General features: G+C 39.0%; 1 protein-coding gene across 1 annotated transcript in view; it reads left to right on the top strand.

The window, feature by feature from the left end:
- LOC127638490 (neogenin) overlaps positions 1-18794 on the top strand; it is a 143499-nt gene that overhangs the window by 55028 nt on the left and 69677 nt on the right. Inside the window, exon 3 of the mRNA XM_052120042.1 lies at positions 18433-18708. Coding sequence (XP_051976002.1) covers positions 18433-18708 — 276 coding nt within the window. The remainder of the gene's footprint in view (positions 1-18432; positions 18709-18794) is intronic.

Below are 18794 nucleotides of genomic sequence, written 5' to 3'. Positions count from 1 at the left end.
TAACCCTGAGCCTCAACCACTGAGCCACCACTGCCCCATGTGACTCTGTTGAGAGTCTTATATATGTTCGTTTTAACGTTCTGTTCGTGAAGACTATGCAATAGAAAAATGCATTGGCTATTTATTGTATTACTTTCCAGCAAATTTCCTACTTAATGTTAAATTACTGATCTGGAATGATTTCGCCGTGATAACATCTGACCAGCTTAAATATGGGACAAATCACGTCTCATGTTCATTCGATATGGGATGCATCATTTCGTCTTTTAATACAGGCTGACCCCATATTTTACGGTATGGGTGGCAGCTGTTGGTCCACAGTGCTTCCTTTAGCTGGTTTAAGCAATGAGGCATGCAAAATAATTCATGCCAAAAACAAATTTACAGTGCACTAAACTCTGTGGTCCAAGTTCTTTGATTATGTAGAGTCGCAAGTCCAAGTCATGCGATTCGAGTCCACAATCCTGCTAAACAGCATTGAAGGAATCACTAGTTTTCAACATAAGGGTCTTTTAAGCTAAGAAATGACAAAAAAAAGCACCATAAAAGTTGTCTTCTAAAGCCATATGATGGCTTGAAATTTGAGTCATTATATGCTGAACATTTCGAAGACTTTTCATTCTCAAAACAACTCTGTCGCCATTTCTCCAGTCATGTAAAGTCTCTCAGAAATCTCGCAGCTGAAGCTGTATGACTCCATATGCTGCTGGTAAAAATAAACAATGCTTGCTTCTTCGTTTTATGAATGACATTTCTCAGGCTTTTAGAGGAAGAGATTTAGCAGCAATGCATTATGCTACATTAAGACTGGGAAGAGCCTTTCTATTTCCTTTTGTGTTTTCGTTTTAATGGCTGTCAGTTTTGTTTCTGGAGTGGCTCTTTTGCTCTGTGAAAGATATGAACTCTGTGACCCCTCACTAGATGCACAAATATACTAGATTTGTACTTTTTTACAAAGAAAATTATAGTGCTGCTTGCTTGTTATAAACTTGCTGCCATGAAGGGCGTCGCTAAGGTATTCTGAGTGGTTACTAGGACATTGATTATGCGGTTGCTAAACTGTTCTGTGTAGTTTTTAGCTAGTCGGTTGCTAAGGTGTACTGGCTGGGTTGTTTCTACACCCTACGGACTGCATAGCAACGCACTAAAAGACACCTCAAACAGCCTAGCAACCACATAGAAAGGGTGTTCTGAGTGGTTTTTAGCACATTTCTATGTGGTTGCTAGGCTGTTTGAGGTGTCTTTTAGTGCGTTGCTAAGCAGTCCGTATGGTGTTCGGAGTGGTGTTTAGCACATTTCTATGTGGTTGCTAGGCTGTTTGAGGTGTCTTTTAGTGCGTTGCTAAGCAGTCCGTATGGTGTTCGGAGTGGTGTTTAGCACATTTCTATGTGGTTGCTAGGCTGTTTGAGGTGTCTTTTAGTGCATTGCTATGCAGTCCTCCTTATAGTTGCTATGGTGTTCTGGGTAGTTTCTATTGTGCAGTTAATCGATTGCAAGAGTTTTCTGGGAGGTTACTAGGGTTTCTAAAGTGTTTAGAGCGATTTTTATTTATTTATTTATTTTTGCTTGTTACTAGGGCATTGCGATACGGTCCTTGGGGTGTTCTAAATGGATTTGAGTGCATTTCTATGTGGTTGCTTAGCCCTTCGGAGTGTTTTGTGCATTGCTATGCTGTTGCTAGGGTGCTCTGGGTGGATGCTAGGGTTTCTAAGGGGTTCAGAATGCTTTTTAGCTTGTTGCTATGTGGTTGATGGGGCGTTGCTATTCGGTCCCTGAGGTGTTCTAAATGAATTTGAGTGCACTTCTATGTGGTTGCTAAGCCCTTCTTAGTGTTTTGCTTGTTGCTATGTACTTGCTAGGGTGCTCTGTGTGGTTTCTAAGGTGTTCAGAATGCTTTTTAGCTTGTTGCTATGTGCATTTCTATGCTGTTGCTCGGGTGTTCTGGGTGGTTGCTAGGGTTTCTCAGGAGTTCAGAATGCTTTTTAGCTTGTTGCTATGCAGTTGCTAGGGCATTGCTATGCAGTCCCTGGGGTGTTCTTAGTCATTTTTAGCATGATGCTTCTCAATTGCTAGGATGTTCTAGGTGGTTTTTAGGTTGCTTGGGAGCTGCCTAAAGGCTTGGATTTCTTTTTTACTTTTTTGAAAATCCATAGTCTGCGAACTGGCTTAAAGGCCGTCAGGTCCCAGACTATGGATTTTCAAAAAAGTAAAAAAGAAATCCTTCTGCAGAGCTGGTCAGAGCAGAAGAGTGCTTTTGTGTTTAGGAAACTGCTCTTTTGTTGTTTTTAGGGAAGTTTCCTCGGCACATAGTGTTGCAGTGGGACTTAATGTCCTTCAAAACTTAAATTCATAAATGATCTGCAAAAGTAAAGGCTCATCCTGTGCCTGTGTGGCCTAAGGCCCCTCCGTCAGCTCCTATAATGCATGTGTTTTGTTTTATAATTTACGTCTGCAATTCTATAAACACAGTAGAGACAGTGCGAGTCTCTTTGCTCTTCTTGTTTTTAAGCAAAATTAAATATCTTATTTATTTCTTTTTGATTCCGGGGTGATATATGTGCTGTGAAAATGTTCTTGACAGGTGTTGTGAGGTTTTCACTGATGAATGATGCTGCGTTTACTTTCAGAGCAGTTGAAATGTTTCGATGTTATTTATGGAGTGAATTCAGTTTGAATTTTGTTAGTTAAACCGCTCTTTCCTCCAGACTGCAGATAGATGTGTTTTAGTAACTAGCGGTTTTATAAAGCGTCTCTCTCTCTCTGTGTTTCCCGCTTCAGTCTGCGGTGTGAACTCATCCTCCGCATCATTGTTACCGTCTTTAGAGGGAAAGCAGTCAATGAGACAGGCTGTCACTCAAAGCGTGTATGTGTGTGTGTTTAAGGGGGAAGAGACGCTACACTGTGGCATTGCCGTGTCACGCCATTTTTCCTGACGAAATGAATGAATGAAACATTGATTAACATATGAATTAAATGTTTCCAAACGATCAGAACCAGCGTCGTTTTGCTTTTAAAGGATCTCCCATGAACTGCGAAAAGCCTTGAATTGGTAAAAAGTGTGTGTGGTTTCTTCACGCAGGCTACCCTGAACTTTTGGCGCAATGGCCCTTGGGAGAGTCTCTTTGCCGTGCACCAGCGGTTAGATCTTAAAACGTGGACAAGCACTTAAATGCGTGTGCTCGTGACTGTGCACGCATTTAAATGTTTCAGGAATTTGCCTGACCTCGAAGAGCATTTAAAATCATTGTATTTTGAAGCATTTGTTATCAGCACAACCTACAATGTTATATATCAAACTCTGTTTACTAAGGCATCATTATTACTCATACTTATGGTTAGTGATTTGAACAATCTACTTTATTTTTAGAGTAAACTTCAATGCATAACACGTCCCGCACTGTTAGTAGTACTACGGACATGTATGATACAATATTTAGGTCAACATGAAATCAAAATATTCACTTATTGAATGTCTATGATTGGGAGCGATTCATTAGCAGTGTTGGGTGTAATCTGATTACACATATGTTACTGTAATCAAAGTAATTTTTGTCAAAATAGTGTAAAATTACATTTTAAATTATTGTAATCAAGTTACAGTTACTTTCATTTAAGTTAATTACTTTTTAGTATATTACTTTGATTACGCGTTTCTAAAAATGTTACCGTAGAACACATTTAAAACGTGATTTATGTTAATATGTACCTCTGTTTGCGTTTCTATGACAGCCAAACGGTGTGCGTCCTCTAACTTGCGTGCGACAATGAACATGGCAGAAATCGAAATTCCTGATATTTCCTAAATTCAGAAAATTATTTAGAATTTAAGCACAAAAAAAAAAGTTACTTTAAAGTAATTAATTATGTAATTCATTTTTGGATAAAATAATCAGTAAAAAATGTATATTGTAATCTAATTACAATTTTTGAGAAGTAATTTGTAGTGGATTACTTTTTATGAGTAACCCAACACTGTTTATTCTTACACGTTATTCTAAAGACAAAAATTGTTTTCGTTACATTTTATATAATGGCTCTTTTCCACGGCATGTTACGGTTCGACTCGTCTCGCTTTATTTTTCTGAGCTTGCTTTTCCACTGCAGTTTAGTGCCGCCTCAACGTGGGTGGGATTATAGGCTGATCGTCATAGTTGCCCCGCCTCTACTGCTATGACATCATCTAAAACACGACACAAACTGACCAAAACAATAACACGACCGCTAGCTGTTAGCTAGCTAGCTCATTGTGCTGCATGAAACAGTTGTTGCATGGTGATGTTACACAAGTGTAACAGTTAAATTGATCTGGTTGTTTTAGAAGCTTCCAGTAGCTGGTCAACTAAATAAAGTGAAGCTTTCAAGCAGAGTATAGAGTTAACGTAACAAAACGTACCATCCTCCATCGTGGACCCCAACAACGGCGTGGCCGAGTTCAGGGCACTCTCCCTCCCATTGCTCGTGGCCCATTTGTCCCGTTTCGCTGCCGACCCACCGGCCCGCTCTGTTCTCCCGATGACCAGTCCGCCCTTGATCGGCCCCAAAATGCGTCGGCCCACCGGGAAAATGCCCGGTATGCCAGATTACCAGTCCAGCACTGCTGTACGGTATGTCTCAAGTGTTTCAGATAATACTAAACTACTTATTACATAAGCTATAACATTGTCATAACATGAGAGCTAAACTTAGTTTAAAATAATTATAATAATAATAAAGAATATAGACATTTCTACCTTGTTAGAAAATGGAACAAAATAAAACGAATCATCAAATAAAAGTTAAGAAACCAATTAATTTGATGATTTGATGATTTTTAGATTTTTGGCAGTTGTAACTCGTGTAAACACTCAATTCTTCATCAGTGATTATTTGACTGTGTATATGTCCTTCCTAGCTATTTTCGTTCGAGTCAAATTGATGCTGTCCATTTCGACTAGGGTCCGTTCCTGCCAGTTCCCTTCAGTCCTCTCTGACATTTTAACTTTGCTGGACCCTAATGTGTGCACCAAAGTGTTCACCTGCTCATGGGGGTCATCTCCCGGCAAACTACAACAAGACTGAGGTCATAATTGAACACATCTGTTAAAAAAGGCGTGACAGACATCGATTGATTCCTGATTGGTTGGATTTGACGGGTCTCTTATGTGTGCTCGGTGCAGAACTGGTTGAGCTCCAACTGTAGAGAAAACCCAGTTTGTCGGAGATGTTTCTTCTGGCCTGTTCAGCTCGATAAACCTCGACTCTCTTAAACCTGATTAAATGTGTTTCTCAGATTGTTTATCGAGAACTATCGACACTGTTCTCTCGGTTTGCTGAAATCCCCTTGGGTGAGTTGAACTCGTAGCAAAATGCTCAGGAAGGCGGAGAAGCAAATTAAGTCAGGAAAACTCAAATGACTCGAGATAATTGGATTCCACAAAGTGTGCTTCATAGTTTGATGGTTTTAGCTCTCATCCTACATCCTACTCACCATACTGTCTTACGGTATATGGCTGAACGTTAGCCTCAGTCACCATTCACTTTCAGTGATTTGAAAACGATGCAATGAAAGTGAATGGTGACTGAGGCTAACATTCTGCCTAACATCTTTTGTGTTCCATTGAAGGAAAGTCTTACTTGTTTGGAACAGCATAAGGGTGAGTAAACAATGACAGCATTTTCCATTTAAGAACTGTGATCTTGTATGAAACTGCTCATGTTTACGTCGACCTGAGTGACCTGTGTGCAGCCAGTGAGAGTTGATGGGTGACCTTTTCAAAGATCTGGCCTGTCACCGGCCTCCATCATGGAGTTTAATGATGATTGGACGATCTCTCCTCCTCGTGCATCGTCCTTCCTGCGGTGTCTCGACTTTAATGAGTTCTCCTTCAGTTCTGCGGACATTGCACATCTTGCCAGTGTGGTTTGATCCCTTAGTAAGTAAAGACTAAATATGTCTTTGAAATGTCATGTGGTGCACCCATCAAGTGAACGGTATTATAATACTTGCATCTTGGAAACATGAGTGCGCACAACTTAATCATTCATTTCAATTATTATGAATTCCTGAGTCAAGAATTTCAATATGTTTCTCAGGTTTGCTCATTTGACCTAACAAATGTCTTTTTTAATAAAATGTCAAAATATCTGATAATTCTTTAAAACGTCACATCGTGAGTCTAAATGCGTCCTCTCTGTTTTTATTTTTGTTTTGATTTACTTCATTTTGGTTTTGTTTTTTGCTTAGATTTTTTATTTTGCTTTGCTTTTTGATTTGTGTTTTGTTTCTTTGTTTGCTTTTTGCTTTTGCTTGTTTTTTAACTCTGCCCTTGCTTGTTGTTTTTTATGTAATTTTTTTTGTTGCTTTTTTTAACTTTGATTTTTGTTTGCTTTGCCTATTTGTTTTGATTTGCTTAATTTTTGTTTTATTTTTTTGCATTTTGTTTTGATTTGTGTTTTGTTTTTTACTCTGCCCTTGCTTGTTGTTTATCACTTAGGGATTTTTTTGTTGCTTTTTTTACTTTGATTTTTATTTTTTTTACTTTACCCTTGCTTTAATGTTTTAAATTGCTTTTTTACATAGATTTTTGTTTGCTTTAATTTACTTTTCATTTTAGTTTTGTTTGTTGTTTTTGTATTGTTTTGGTCACATGACAACATAATGGCAACACCTACATGTTGGTTAATTCAAATGACTTTAATTTGGTAAACAAACATTAATATTTTAAAACAAAATGTTTCACTGCTTATTTAAAAAAAAAGAAATAATCTTCTGTATCATCTGGCGGCCAAAAGTTTGGAATAATGTTCAGATTTTGCTCTTATGGAAAGAAATTGGTACTTTTATTCACCAAAGTGGCATTCAACTGATCACAAAGTATAATCAGGACATTAATAACATGAACAATTACTATTACAATCTGAAAAAAATAAAGTACTTCAAAGAGTTCAAAGATAAAAAAAAAATCCTCCACGTGCAGCATTGACAGCTTTGCAGATCTTTGTTATTCTAGTGGTCAGTTTGTCCAGATACTCCGGTGACCTTTCACCCCACACTTCCTGTCGCACTTGACCTTTCACCCCATACTTCCTGTAACAGTTGCCATAGATGTGTCTGTCCTGTCGGGCACTTCTCACACACCTTACAGTCTAACTGATCCCACAAAAGCTCAATGAGGTTTAGATCCGTAACACACTTTTCCAATTATCTGTTGTCCAATGTCTGTTTCTCTTTGCCCACTCAAACCTTTTCGTTTTGCTTTAAAATGTACTTTCTTTTCTTTCTTTCTTTATTTTGTACTTCAAGCCCCGTAAAAAATATCAAAATATCTTTAAACTCAGTAATTGAAAATATGTTCAATTACTGACACACACACACATGAAAATGAGAATCATGTCATTGACCCATTTATATATATTTTAAGTCCACTTACAATTGTTGTCAAGGTTTCTTGCCCCCAAAAACATCCTATTATGTTTTACATGGCAATTTTCCACCCTCTCTCTAATCCTTAAGCGGAGGCTGTTAAATGAGCGGTTTTTACTGCTGTGCCTTTAAGAACTTAAATGTAATGTATGTACATGCACAGTACCTTCATTTAAGAACAAGGCAAATTCCATTTCTCTAGATATGGCTGACACACCTGGTCTTTCTGCATTTTGAAGGAGAGCCAGTCTAGCATTAAACTCGCCTTTCATCTGTTTCCAGCTAATGCATGTGGATCTTTTTAATAGTAACACCTCCCTGCTTTCTGCATTAATGCTGCTCTCTGCTTTTCCCATTAACACTGAGAGTGAATTAACGTCGTGACAGTCATTGCAACTCCATTAACGCCTTCTGTAAACACTGCATATATGTCACTATGCCATATGCGGTCATTGCAAATCACTCAAATATTAAGGATTAACGCAGTCACGTTATTCAAAACGTTATTGCTTCCTCACATGTTGAACATTGCAATGGTTCGCTTTGCCTCCGGGAGTTATTTACAGATGGCCGCAGGCAGTTTGCTGAGCACATATTTACGCCGACTTTGCTTGTTTGTGTCCTATTTTTGAAGGATTGGATTTGTGAATGGTTTTTAGGTTTTGTGTGCTCTGAAACATAAGGAATGTTTCGAGGTCTGATGCCGTGTTGTGGTCCTCCATACGTACAGAATATACGTCACAATGTTAAAAGCAGAAAGAGACCAGTGTTGGGGAAGCTACTTTGAAACTGTAGATTGTCAAGCTAGAAGCTCCTCAACATTAAAACATGTGTTAGCTGCACTAAAGGCTACTTACAAGCAGCTAGTAGCTTACTACAATGAAGCTATTTCAAATGTTTCATTTAATATGTGTGTCAACGGCGTGTAATGCAACTTAAAAAATGAGCCCTTGCCAGACTTCCTAGGTTGCCTATTAAAGCCTGTAGACTGATTTTCATGGGAAGGGTGCGGATCGATTTTGCCGGGAAAATCCAAAGGATGTGATGTTTATGAGCGCTCCCGAGAGCCTCAGTGCTTCTCTTCCGCTATTCAACAGCGACAACAGTCTGCAACACTAGATAACGTTATCTTGGCAAACGTCCGGCTCCCAGCACAACACCAACTCCCTCACAAACTCTGAGTAAGCCAAAAAAACATCTACTGAATCCCGTCTGGCTAAGCGGGAACGTGATCGTGGTCAAGCGAAAACTAGAGTGAACATCGGCAGGGCATTTGATTCCTGGAGGGACCTTCGTTCGGTTTTGGGGATCAAAACCAACCCTGAATTGGCGTTCTTATTATAGGACGGGTAAACTTATATAACTGCAAAGCATGTGAGATATAGTGCATAAGGATTGATCCGTGTCATTTTAGCTAAACTACAATAACACATGAAATGAACGCTAGACAATGTTCAAGATAATGCAAAAAGCTCCATTCATTAGTGTAGCGTAACTCGGTTATACAGAAAATATATACAATCTAGTATTATAAAACAATAGTGCATCAATATATCAAAATGAATCACATCAATACTGAATTGTGTCAACATGTTTATAATGTACATTCTATTTTATAAACCGCTACTGTCATCATCCACCAGATTTAGCTAACCGCTATTGATGAAGCTAGCTAGCTAATGCTGACATAGGCTATCTTATATATGTATTTAATATATCATTCAAACAAAAGCGATTACTTGAAACTACAGTCTTGTATAGTCAGACGGATATCCACACATTGTTTTTAGCCCTGTTTCAGACTCAAATATAATAAACAGTCTCAAGTTTGTAGTAAAACAATCATAACTGTCATTTTAATTATGCTACCTCATCTGTCAGGTAATGCCGGTGAATCACGTTCAGTCTATTTGTACATTTACGTCATTGATTTGGTCGATGCTCGCATTATTATGGAGTGTGTGCACGTGCGCGAACAACATGCTGCAGTTCACTGAACGGCCACAGGTGTCACTAATAACAAGCGTTTCTGAATCTTACATACTGCACCTTTAAGGTAGATTTGCCGATTTTTGTTTGCTTAGTTTTTGCTTTTTGTTTTGATTTGTTTGTTTTTGCTTTTTTTGTTTGCTTTTCTTTTGCGTGCTATTTAGTTTTAGTTTTGCTTTGTTTTTTGTTTTGGTCACAAAAGGGCAACTTACATGTTGGTTAAACTAAATTAAACATTGTCCAGTTTTAGCCCGGACATCCTGTATTTTGACTGAAATGAAGATGTCCTGTACGGGGCACTTAGTGGCCTGTATTTAAGCATCGATGGACAGCTAAATGTCTGGCAATGAAGCGTCTTGTATTTGCATGCCGAAAAGTTGCAACCCTAATTTAATGGGGCATTATCTTTTAAAAATATATCACTGTCAGGTTGTGTATTTTATATTGTAATAGCAGTATTTTTCTGACTCAACTATGAGTGCATTTAAATCAATGCAATTACACCAATATGCAAAAATCGGCTTGTTCAAAAAATTCGACAATGCAAGAAAATTGTGTTTACATGAGAAATGAAAATAAAGTCATGCACACAACACTAGCACACATTGGAAAAGCCGCCGGTAAGAACAACCGTAAACGTGTTTAAATGCAAAATGTATCTAATGCACAAAAAGCTACGTGTGTCGATTGTTTTCTGCTTAAACCGTTTATGACCTTATTCCGATAACGGGAATCTGTTTAAGGCGTTTGCATCACCACACACATTGTTGGCTTATTAAGACTAATTAGTGCATTTTAACGCATTACATGAGGCTTATTGAATTATGAAAATGTTTTTGTGACCGTATTAAAATTTGAACACTAAATACAGCAACAATAATATAAAAAATATTAATCTGACTTGCCAATGTTACAAATTGGAGTGAAAATAAATATTTTAGATGATCATTTTGATCATTCCTTCAGTTCGCTTGGCTGTAGGGTGGCAAGCACAATATATTGTGATGAAAACGGCAAACGAATTGCGTCTTGTTGCGCTACACAGCTACTAACTAAGAGTTATGGTCATGCTATTGAAAAATGTAGTTGATTAGTACCGTTGTTAATCTTCGTTCTCAATATTTGGGAAAGCCCAAACATACACTACACTTTTTTTCCATACTTCCTAAAAGAGACTTGCGCATGTTTTTAGGGTGAATGTTTGTGTTGATATTAAATCTGATTAAAGTTGAAGTGTGTCATTAGGGTTAGGGTTATATATATATAAAACCATACATGGTCTAAAATAATTATTAATTAAACAGAATTGCAAAAAATAACGTTTTTAAACTACATGTTTTTGAACACTCCCCTGTCTGATTCAAACAAATCCATAGCCCCGCCCCAATCTCACACCATTGATCAAGCCAGTGTTGTCGCGTCAGGCTGGATGGGTCACTCAAAACAGAGAATTTTTCTAGCCCCACAAAGACACAGTGTTTACAGTTTTTCAGGAAATCCACCATACTAAACGAGGCTTACTTAGTTGTCTGCATAATAAGCTAAGTTTTTTAACATCGAAAAAGTTACACACTTCTGCTTTGAGACGTTCTCATAAAAGCTGTCTGGGTGAAAATGAAAGCACATTGAGTGTGTGCGTTTATAAATACTCTGTGCATTAAATGTTTAATCTGTGTGCTGCACATACATGGATGTTCTCCAGACGTTTGTGTTGCCATCGGTCACTGCTGTCGCAGTAGCATAATCGTTTATATTCAAGCTTTACCTCTGCCGACAGTGCGCCTTCTCTTTTAGTGTGGAGGGGTCTGTCTTCCTCTGCGTCACTGCCATGATTGATTGTACATTAGTGAAGCACACATATTGATTTGAGACACACATTTGTCAAAGCGTTTCAGTCCATGGGCTTATTACGATACGGCAGTGTGTCTCAGACGATTTTCACACCTTTCTCTGTGTGTTTTGTGCTTTAGGGCATGAAAAAAATTCTATTAACAAGAGCTTTTTTTCTGTCGACTTTAGGGAAACCATAAATACCTGCCAATCCACTGTTGCAAATCTCTCTTGTGAAGTTTTCAGTCAATTATGACTTTACATTTGGTGTTTTCCAATGGCTATAGAAGACTTGGAATATAGCGTACAAGCGTCTATGGTGTTTTTTGGAGCTTGACAACCTCTGGTCACTATGTGCTCGCATCATATGATATGGACGATAAGTAAATAATGGCAGAATTGTAATTTTTGTGTGAATTAATGTCTTTATCAAAAGGCAAATGATTTGGCTGTTCAAACGTGGCTGTTTGCAGTGCTGTCAGACTAACTGAACCGTCGTTTGTCTCACTGAAAGCTGTTTGTGTGGCCCTGAACTGTGTCATGAATCTGAATGGACACTGTGTGGTCTCGCAGGGGGTGTCCTGTTAGCGCCTGCCCTGTTTACACTCCCCCGTGTGTGAGGTCTCATGTTTCGTTTGGAGGACTCTGACACACGGTGGTCAGCAGGGGAAGTGTGAAGGAACCGGAGGAGGTGTTGGGAGCAAATGTTTGCTGAAATCCATGGATGAATGAACAGGCCTTTTCTGTTTGTTTGCTCAGAGGAGGAATTTGGGTTGGGTATGAGTTACAGAGGAGGTTGCAGCCCTAAACGGCGTTTTTGGCAAGCTTACCTGCCGTTGGTGTGCAGATTTCTGGAAGTTCTCTCAGGAACTGGTAACACCCTGTTTTGCGCTGAAGATTCAAAAGAACGGGATCAAGAGTCATTTGAACGGGAATCGGACGACTTCGGCTCTCTGTTTTGTGCTATAGATACTAAAACTGCTATTAAGAATTATTTTGATAATCGATTAATCTTTGATTATTCGATTAATCGGATAAAGCAAAGTTTTATTGCCTGTATTTTATTAAAAAGCATAATTGATTAGGGGCTCTCTGTTTTGCACTGTGTATACTTGGGCTGCAACTAACAATTATTTTGATAATCTATTAATTTTCGATTAATCTGATAAAGTGACGTTTTATTGCCTGTGTTTTATTCAAATGTATTTATTAAAAAGCATAATTGATTATGCGGGGGACCTTCTAACTAGGTACAATATCATATTAAATTGACTAATTATATTTTATTAGTTTCATAATTTTAGTCACATTATATTGCATATAATATATTTTTTATAATTTGTATTGTTTAATTGCATAATTTGTAGTTTTGGTGAACACATGCTTAAAAACCGGTACTGTCTCTTTAAGGGAATCCATCATTTCTGTAAACAGCATCTTTAATGTACATGTTCAATACAGTGCAATCATCTGTAAACCTTCATTTTCAATCGTGCAGTCCAGAACTGGCCACACCCCCTTTTGCACAGTAGATTCAAAAGAACCATCTGTGGCAAATTTGTGTATTTATTTCTGTGTTTCACTGTAAGTATTTCTGTGCCTCCAGGCTGTAGACGGCTTCTAGCTGTTTCTAATGATTTCACATCTGGGATGGATGGAGAGAGTGCTGGAGATCTTTTCATACATACACCAGCATTCCCTCGCTGCACGCACTGTGTGACCAAACAAGCAGACAGATCAAACAGAAATTATTTACTCAAACTACACACATGCGCAAACAGAGACACACTCATATTTACTGTATGAGGCTGTAGTCAGCGTGTGTCTGTGTGGCAAATATACTTGCGTCTTTACTCCCCATGTTTGTGTGTGTTATGCCTGTGGCGTGCAGGATTTTGAACTATTCCCTCTCTGAAAGGCAGTGGCCCAAAAGAGCTGATATTTGATGATGTGGCGCTCAGTCGCATGTTTAGTGCTTTAGAACTCTGAAAGAGTGTGTGTGTGTGTGTCTCTGTTTGTGTGTGTGTGTGTGTGTGTGTGTGTGTGTGTGTCTCTGTTTGTGTGTGTGTGTGTCTGTTTGTGTGTGTGTGTGTCTCTGTGTGTGTGTGTGTGTGTGTGTGTGTGTGTGTGTGTGTGTGTCTGTGTGTGTGTGTGTGTGTCTCTGTGTGTGTGTGTGTGTGTCTCTGTTTGTGTGTGTGTGTGTCTCTGTTTGTGTGTGTGTGTCTCTGTTTGTGTGTGTGTGTCTCTGTTTGTGTGTGTGTGTGTCTCTGTTTGTGTGTGTGTGTGTGTGTGTGTGTGTCTCTGTGTGTGTGTGTGTGTGTGTGTCTCTGTTTGTGTGTGTGTGTGTGTCTCTGTTTGTGTGTGTGTGTGTGTGTGTGTGTGTGTGTGTGTCTCTTGTGTGTGTGTGTGTGTGTCTCTGTTTGTGTGTGTGTGTTTGTGTGTGTGTGTGTGTGTGTCTGTTTGTGTGTGTGTGTGTGTGTGTCTCTGTGTGTGTGTGTGTGTGTGTGTCTCTGTTTGTGTGTGTGTGTGTGTCTCTGTTTGTGTGTCTCTGTTTGTGTGTGTGTGTTTGTGTGTGTGTGTGTGTGTCGCTGTTTGTGTGTGTGTGTCTGTTTGTGTGTGTGTGTGTGTGTGTGTCTGTGTGTGTGTGTGTGTGTGTGTGTGTGTGTGTCTCTGTTTGTGTGTGTGTGTGAGAGAGTCTGTGCAAGTTATTGTGTGTGTGAGTGATTGTGTGTGTACGTGTGTGTGTGTGTCTCTGTGTGTGTGCGTGATTGTGTGTGAGTCTGTGCAAGTGATTGTGTGTGAGTGTTTGTGTGTACGTGTGTGTGTGTACGTGTGTGTCTGTTTGTGTGTGTGTGTACGTGTGTGTTTCTGTTTGTGTGTGTGTGTGTACGTGTGTGTGTGTGCGTGATTGTGTGTGAGTCTGTGTGAGTGATTGTGTGTGTGTGTGTGTGTGTGTGTGTGTGTGTGTCTCTGTCTGTTTGTGTGTGTGTCTCTGTCTGTTTGTGTGTGTGTTTCTGTTTGTGTGTGTGTGTGCATGATTGTGTGTGAGTCTGCATGATTGTATGTGTGAGTGTGTGTGTGTGAGCGCACGTGTGTGTGTGTGTGTGTGTGTGTGTGTGAGCGCACACGTGTGTGTGTGTGTGTGTGTGTGTGTGAGCGCACACGTGTGTGTGTGTGTGTGTGTGTGTGTGTGTGTGTGTGTGAGTGCACACGTGTGTGTGTGTGTGTGTGTGTGTGAGCGCACACGTGTGTGAGTGTGTGTGTGAGCGCACACTGTGTGTGTGTGTGTGTGTGTGTGTGTGTGTGTGTGTGTGTGCGTGCATTACTATTTTCAGGGATGTCCTCAGTTGAAATATCGATTCATAAAGCACATTAGTTTTTAGTGTTCTTAAAAAGTTTCTTTTAGGGTTTGTGTTGGGGTTAGTCTGTAGAATTATAGTACGCTTTATACTGAAACAGTAGGTGTCTTTGACCCCTTTTAGATACCCAGATAGCACACGTACATCTCCGAGATGTCGCATTTTAATGAACATCTGCTAAACATCTTAAAAAGTTCAGATTTACAAACATTCTATATGATAGACATCTGATGAATGCCTTAAACCCCGTTTCCTCCGATCCGATCACATGTGGTCAGTGCTAAATACGGGTCTAAACGGGGTCAAAAACGTTTTGTGATCGGAGGACAAAAGCCACATAAGAATGTGGTCAAAAACGCATTTTTGGGTATCTCGGCGAGTATTGACGCTGACTGTCACTGCTGGAGTCGCTAGTTCGAATCCAGGGCGTGCTGAGTGACACCAGCCAGGTCTCCATAGCAACCAAATTGGCCGGGTTGCTAGGGAGTGTAGAGTCGCATGGGGTAACCTCCAACGTATGCATTAAAAGTGGTGGTGGTGTAGTGGGCTAAAGCACATGACTGGTAATCAGAAGGTTGCTGGTTCGATCCCCACAGCCACCACCATTGTGTCCTTGAGCAAGACACTTAACTCCAGGTTGCTCCGGGGGGATTGTCCCTGTAATAAGTGCACTGTAAGTCTCTTTGGATAAAGCGTCTGCCAAATGCATAAATGTACATTTAAAAAAGATATATCGACTGTATTTCTCTTCTCTCTCTTTGCCAGAATCTTGATTGAGTCTCTCATCTCTGCCTAGTCTCATAAGTCTTGCAGGACGCTTAAAAGACAAACTATACTAACTACTTTGAAAGGCTAGCGTTCGACTGTACAGAACCGAAGTATACTTTGGGTTTTAGGTGACCAGGTGTTTGAGTGCCACATTTAAAGTGCCGTGTGTGTGTTTGTCTATGGATCAGGCAATAGTCTGCAGCCTCGGGTTAATTTACAGACCTGTCAGAGCATTGTGCATCTCCCTTACACATACACGCACACACGAGTGCTTCTAGACCACAGTGAGCTCTACATCAACCGGGACACGTAAATAGCCAGCGAGAACATTAGGTTGTCAGAGACACTCTGCACACTCATTCATTGGGCTGTTAGACGGAGCGAGCGAGTGTATTGTGTCTGTATAGTGTGTACTTAGAATACTGAAGCACTTTTCTACCAACTTTAGAAAGGTCTTAAAACTTTTGCAAACTTGTTACTGTGAGATTAAAACACTAAATAACAATTTTCTCTTTGGTCTCGTATGTGTGATCTTTAAGAATTCTCAGTAGCGTTTAGGAATTGTCATTTGTTTATTTATATTTTTCATCTTTTGATGTTAATTATTTACTGAGTTTCAAAGAGCTTAAAGGTACAAAGAGACTTCTTTCCTTTTATGTAGAACGCTAATTAAACAATTAGTTTAGCAAACTCTTCGTCTACATTTTCTTTTCTTTTTTCGAATGTATTTACACTATACAGATATGAGATATCACAAAGAACTTTGGAAGTCAAGGGGTGCCAATTAAAAAAGCATGAAGGAATAAATGATCAATCTATTAATTTGAAAATAAATACGTGAATTAACCCATTTTCAATCGACAAATAAAATACAATTGTGCATTAATAAATCATGCATTTAATTAATGTTATACATGTACTTAAACGTAAATGAGTCAACTGTCCAATGGCATTTTTAAACAGTTCAAACGGTGCATTTAAGAATATATTTTATTGTTGCATTTAATTACATTTTAAAAATAGCGATGTCCCAATACTGGTATCGGAATTGGTACCAAAATCTAATACCAATAAAAAAAAATTCTATTTTTTCACCCCAAATAATTGTAATGGAACAAAACATTTTTTTTTTTAAAACATTACAATTTTTTTTTTGGTGTTTCCTATGAATTTGTCATGCAAAAGATTATCAGATGTAAAATATTATAATCAACCAGCAAAACAATTAAACAAAAAAATAAATCACAAATCATTAAAAAAAAAAATTATTTATAAATTACATTTATTTGGCATTAAATAAAATCTCTTGGCCTTTTCCATACAGTTATAAAACATCGAAAGAAACAAGAAAAATCTAGTTTGATGAGAAAAGGTTTAGTTCGTATTGTACACGGCACATGGTGTATAATCTATATTATATTAGTGTGTGTACTGTTTATGTACAGTATGTATAACCTGTATGTGATGTATACATTTATTTATAAATAATAATTTTTTAATAATACATGAAAATGACACAGACAATTATGGCTTCCTTATTCTTTATTTATCTCTGGTGGTCTACTTATACCACCAGATAATTGATTAATATCACAGGAGCAAGAGTGCGATATGGCCCTATATCAGCACTGCTGTGATTCGGCTGCAGGATGAGTGTCGTAGGTAATCACAGCAGTGCTGATATAGGGACAAATAGCACGATTGTGAGTGTGATATTGCTTGTATGCAACAGTTCAATAAACAAGTACATTTAAAAAAAATCATTTGTTTTGCTGGTTCAAAACAAATGATGCGTCCAAACCTCCGTTAGTAATTCAAAAAGTTCACTTCAGAAATAGTATCACAGGTTGTGCTGTTTCTACAAATAAAGTTATGTTATTGGATAAACAAGGATGGATGGATGGATGTGTGTGTGTGTGTGTCTGTGTGTGTGTGAGAGAGAGCGAGAGCGTGATCACCTGTTGCCACACCCAATCAGAGATGCTGTCAGCTTTTTGAAGATCAGCTTTCTCAGTGGTAAAATAGCCGTCCAATTGCGGGGGTAATTCTTCCTATTTCGTGGCAGCCGGTGCGCAAGTCATTCAATAAAGAAACTGCAATGTCCTCTGTTATTTTAAACTGTATGTATCAATGTGGAAAGTCCGATAAGAGGTAAGCGCCATCAGTTCTGTAATCAATCAGTCTGTGTCTCATCTGTGATGAGCCTTAATGCTGAAGTTGTTTGTTTAAAGCCATTTAAAGCTATTTAGTATTGTATTAGTAATACAAGCGATCACGAAGAGCTGTTTTATAGACACTGGCTGACGCGGATTCACTTCATGCCACCTAACTGGCTCATATTACACACAAAAATGATCTTTTGCCACCACCTGCTGGCTAACATATGTAATGTCAGGAAAAAAAAAGGCAAACAGTAGCTCTTATCACATCTGCACTGCTCTTACACTTTAGTTTAGAACGGCATGAACAAAAGTGGACTGATACACATACAGTGAAGCGTCTGAGTGATGATGATGTCAGTCCATCAGTTCTCACGGAACATCTCTCGTCCAATCAGATTCGAGGACTGGAACTAACTGTTGTATATAAGCTAATAGCTCATTTCACCATTGTGACTGCTGACGTAAACGATAAAGCAGGTATTTATTTTTAAACCAAGTTCACCTAATAAGCTTAAATCACCAAACAGTTGATGGTCCATTTATATTATTTCTTTTAAAGATGAAAGTGTCATGGTTTAGTTATCTCTTATTAACTCGAGACAAATTGAATTTCAGCGCTAAATCCTTCTCTCTAAATCTGTATTAAAATAATAAGCCTCTGTGTTGAATTAGGAGGCTTTAGTCAGTGTATTAGAATGAGTTAAATATGATAAGACACTCCACTGTGCCGTGTTCAATCAAGCTTAATGACTGCTCTCCTCTTGAGTTTATTTGCTAGTTGCTTTGTCAAGATCATTAGTGTATTTACTTAATTTCTCTGGAGTTAACAAGCATCTAATCTCCATCTGGACTTCCTCACAGTGCAGTTTATTGTTTAAACTAGGTTTATCAGTAATGGAATGAAACCCCTCTGTTCTCGTAGGGCTTCCGCGGTTCCTCAGCCAACCGGAGGGCGTGTCTGTGCGAATGGGTGGCACTGAGATGCTCAACTGTGAGATGACGGAGGAACTCGCCCCATTCACCCGCTGGGAGAGGGGCAGTCAGACCGTTGAGTTGGACAGCAGGGTGATACAGCTGCCCAGTGGAGCTCTCGTGATCAGTAATGCCTCCAAGACCGATGCTGGACTCTACCGCTGCACAATTGATGGTCTAGGACCGGCCAAAACCAGCGAGGAGGCGGAGTTACAAGTGTCTGCAGGTACGGATGACCAAAAGGCAGTGTGGCATAAATTCAAACGTGATTTCGAGATGAAGTCATGTACTGTAAATGCCTTCATTGACTCA

This window comes from Xyrauchen texanus, chromosome 46 (genome assembly GCF_025860055.1).
Source record: "Xyrauchen texanus isolate HMW12.3.18 chromosome 46, RBS_HiC_50CHRs, whole genome shotgun sequence".
NCBI lineage: Eukaryota > Metazoa > Chordata > Actinopteri > Cypriniformes > Catostomidae > Xyrauchen > Xyrauchen texanus.
The sequence above is the reverse complement of the archived record's forward strand: the minus strand, read 5'-3'. Positions and strand labels throughout refer to the sequence as shown.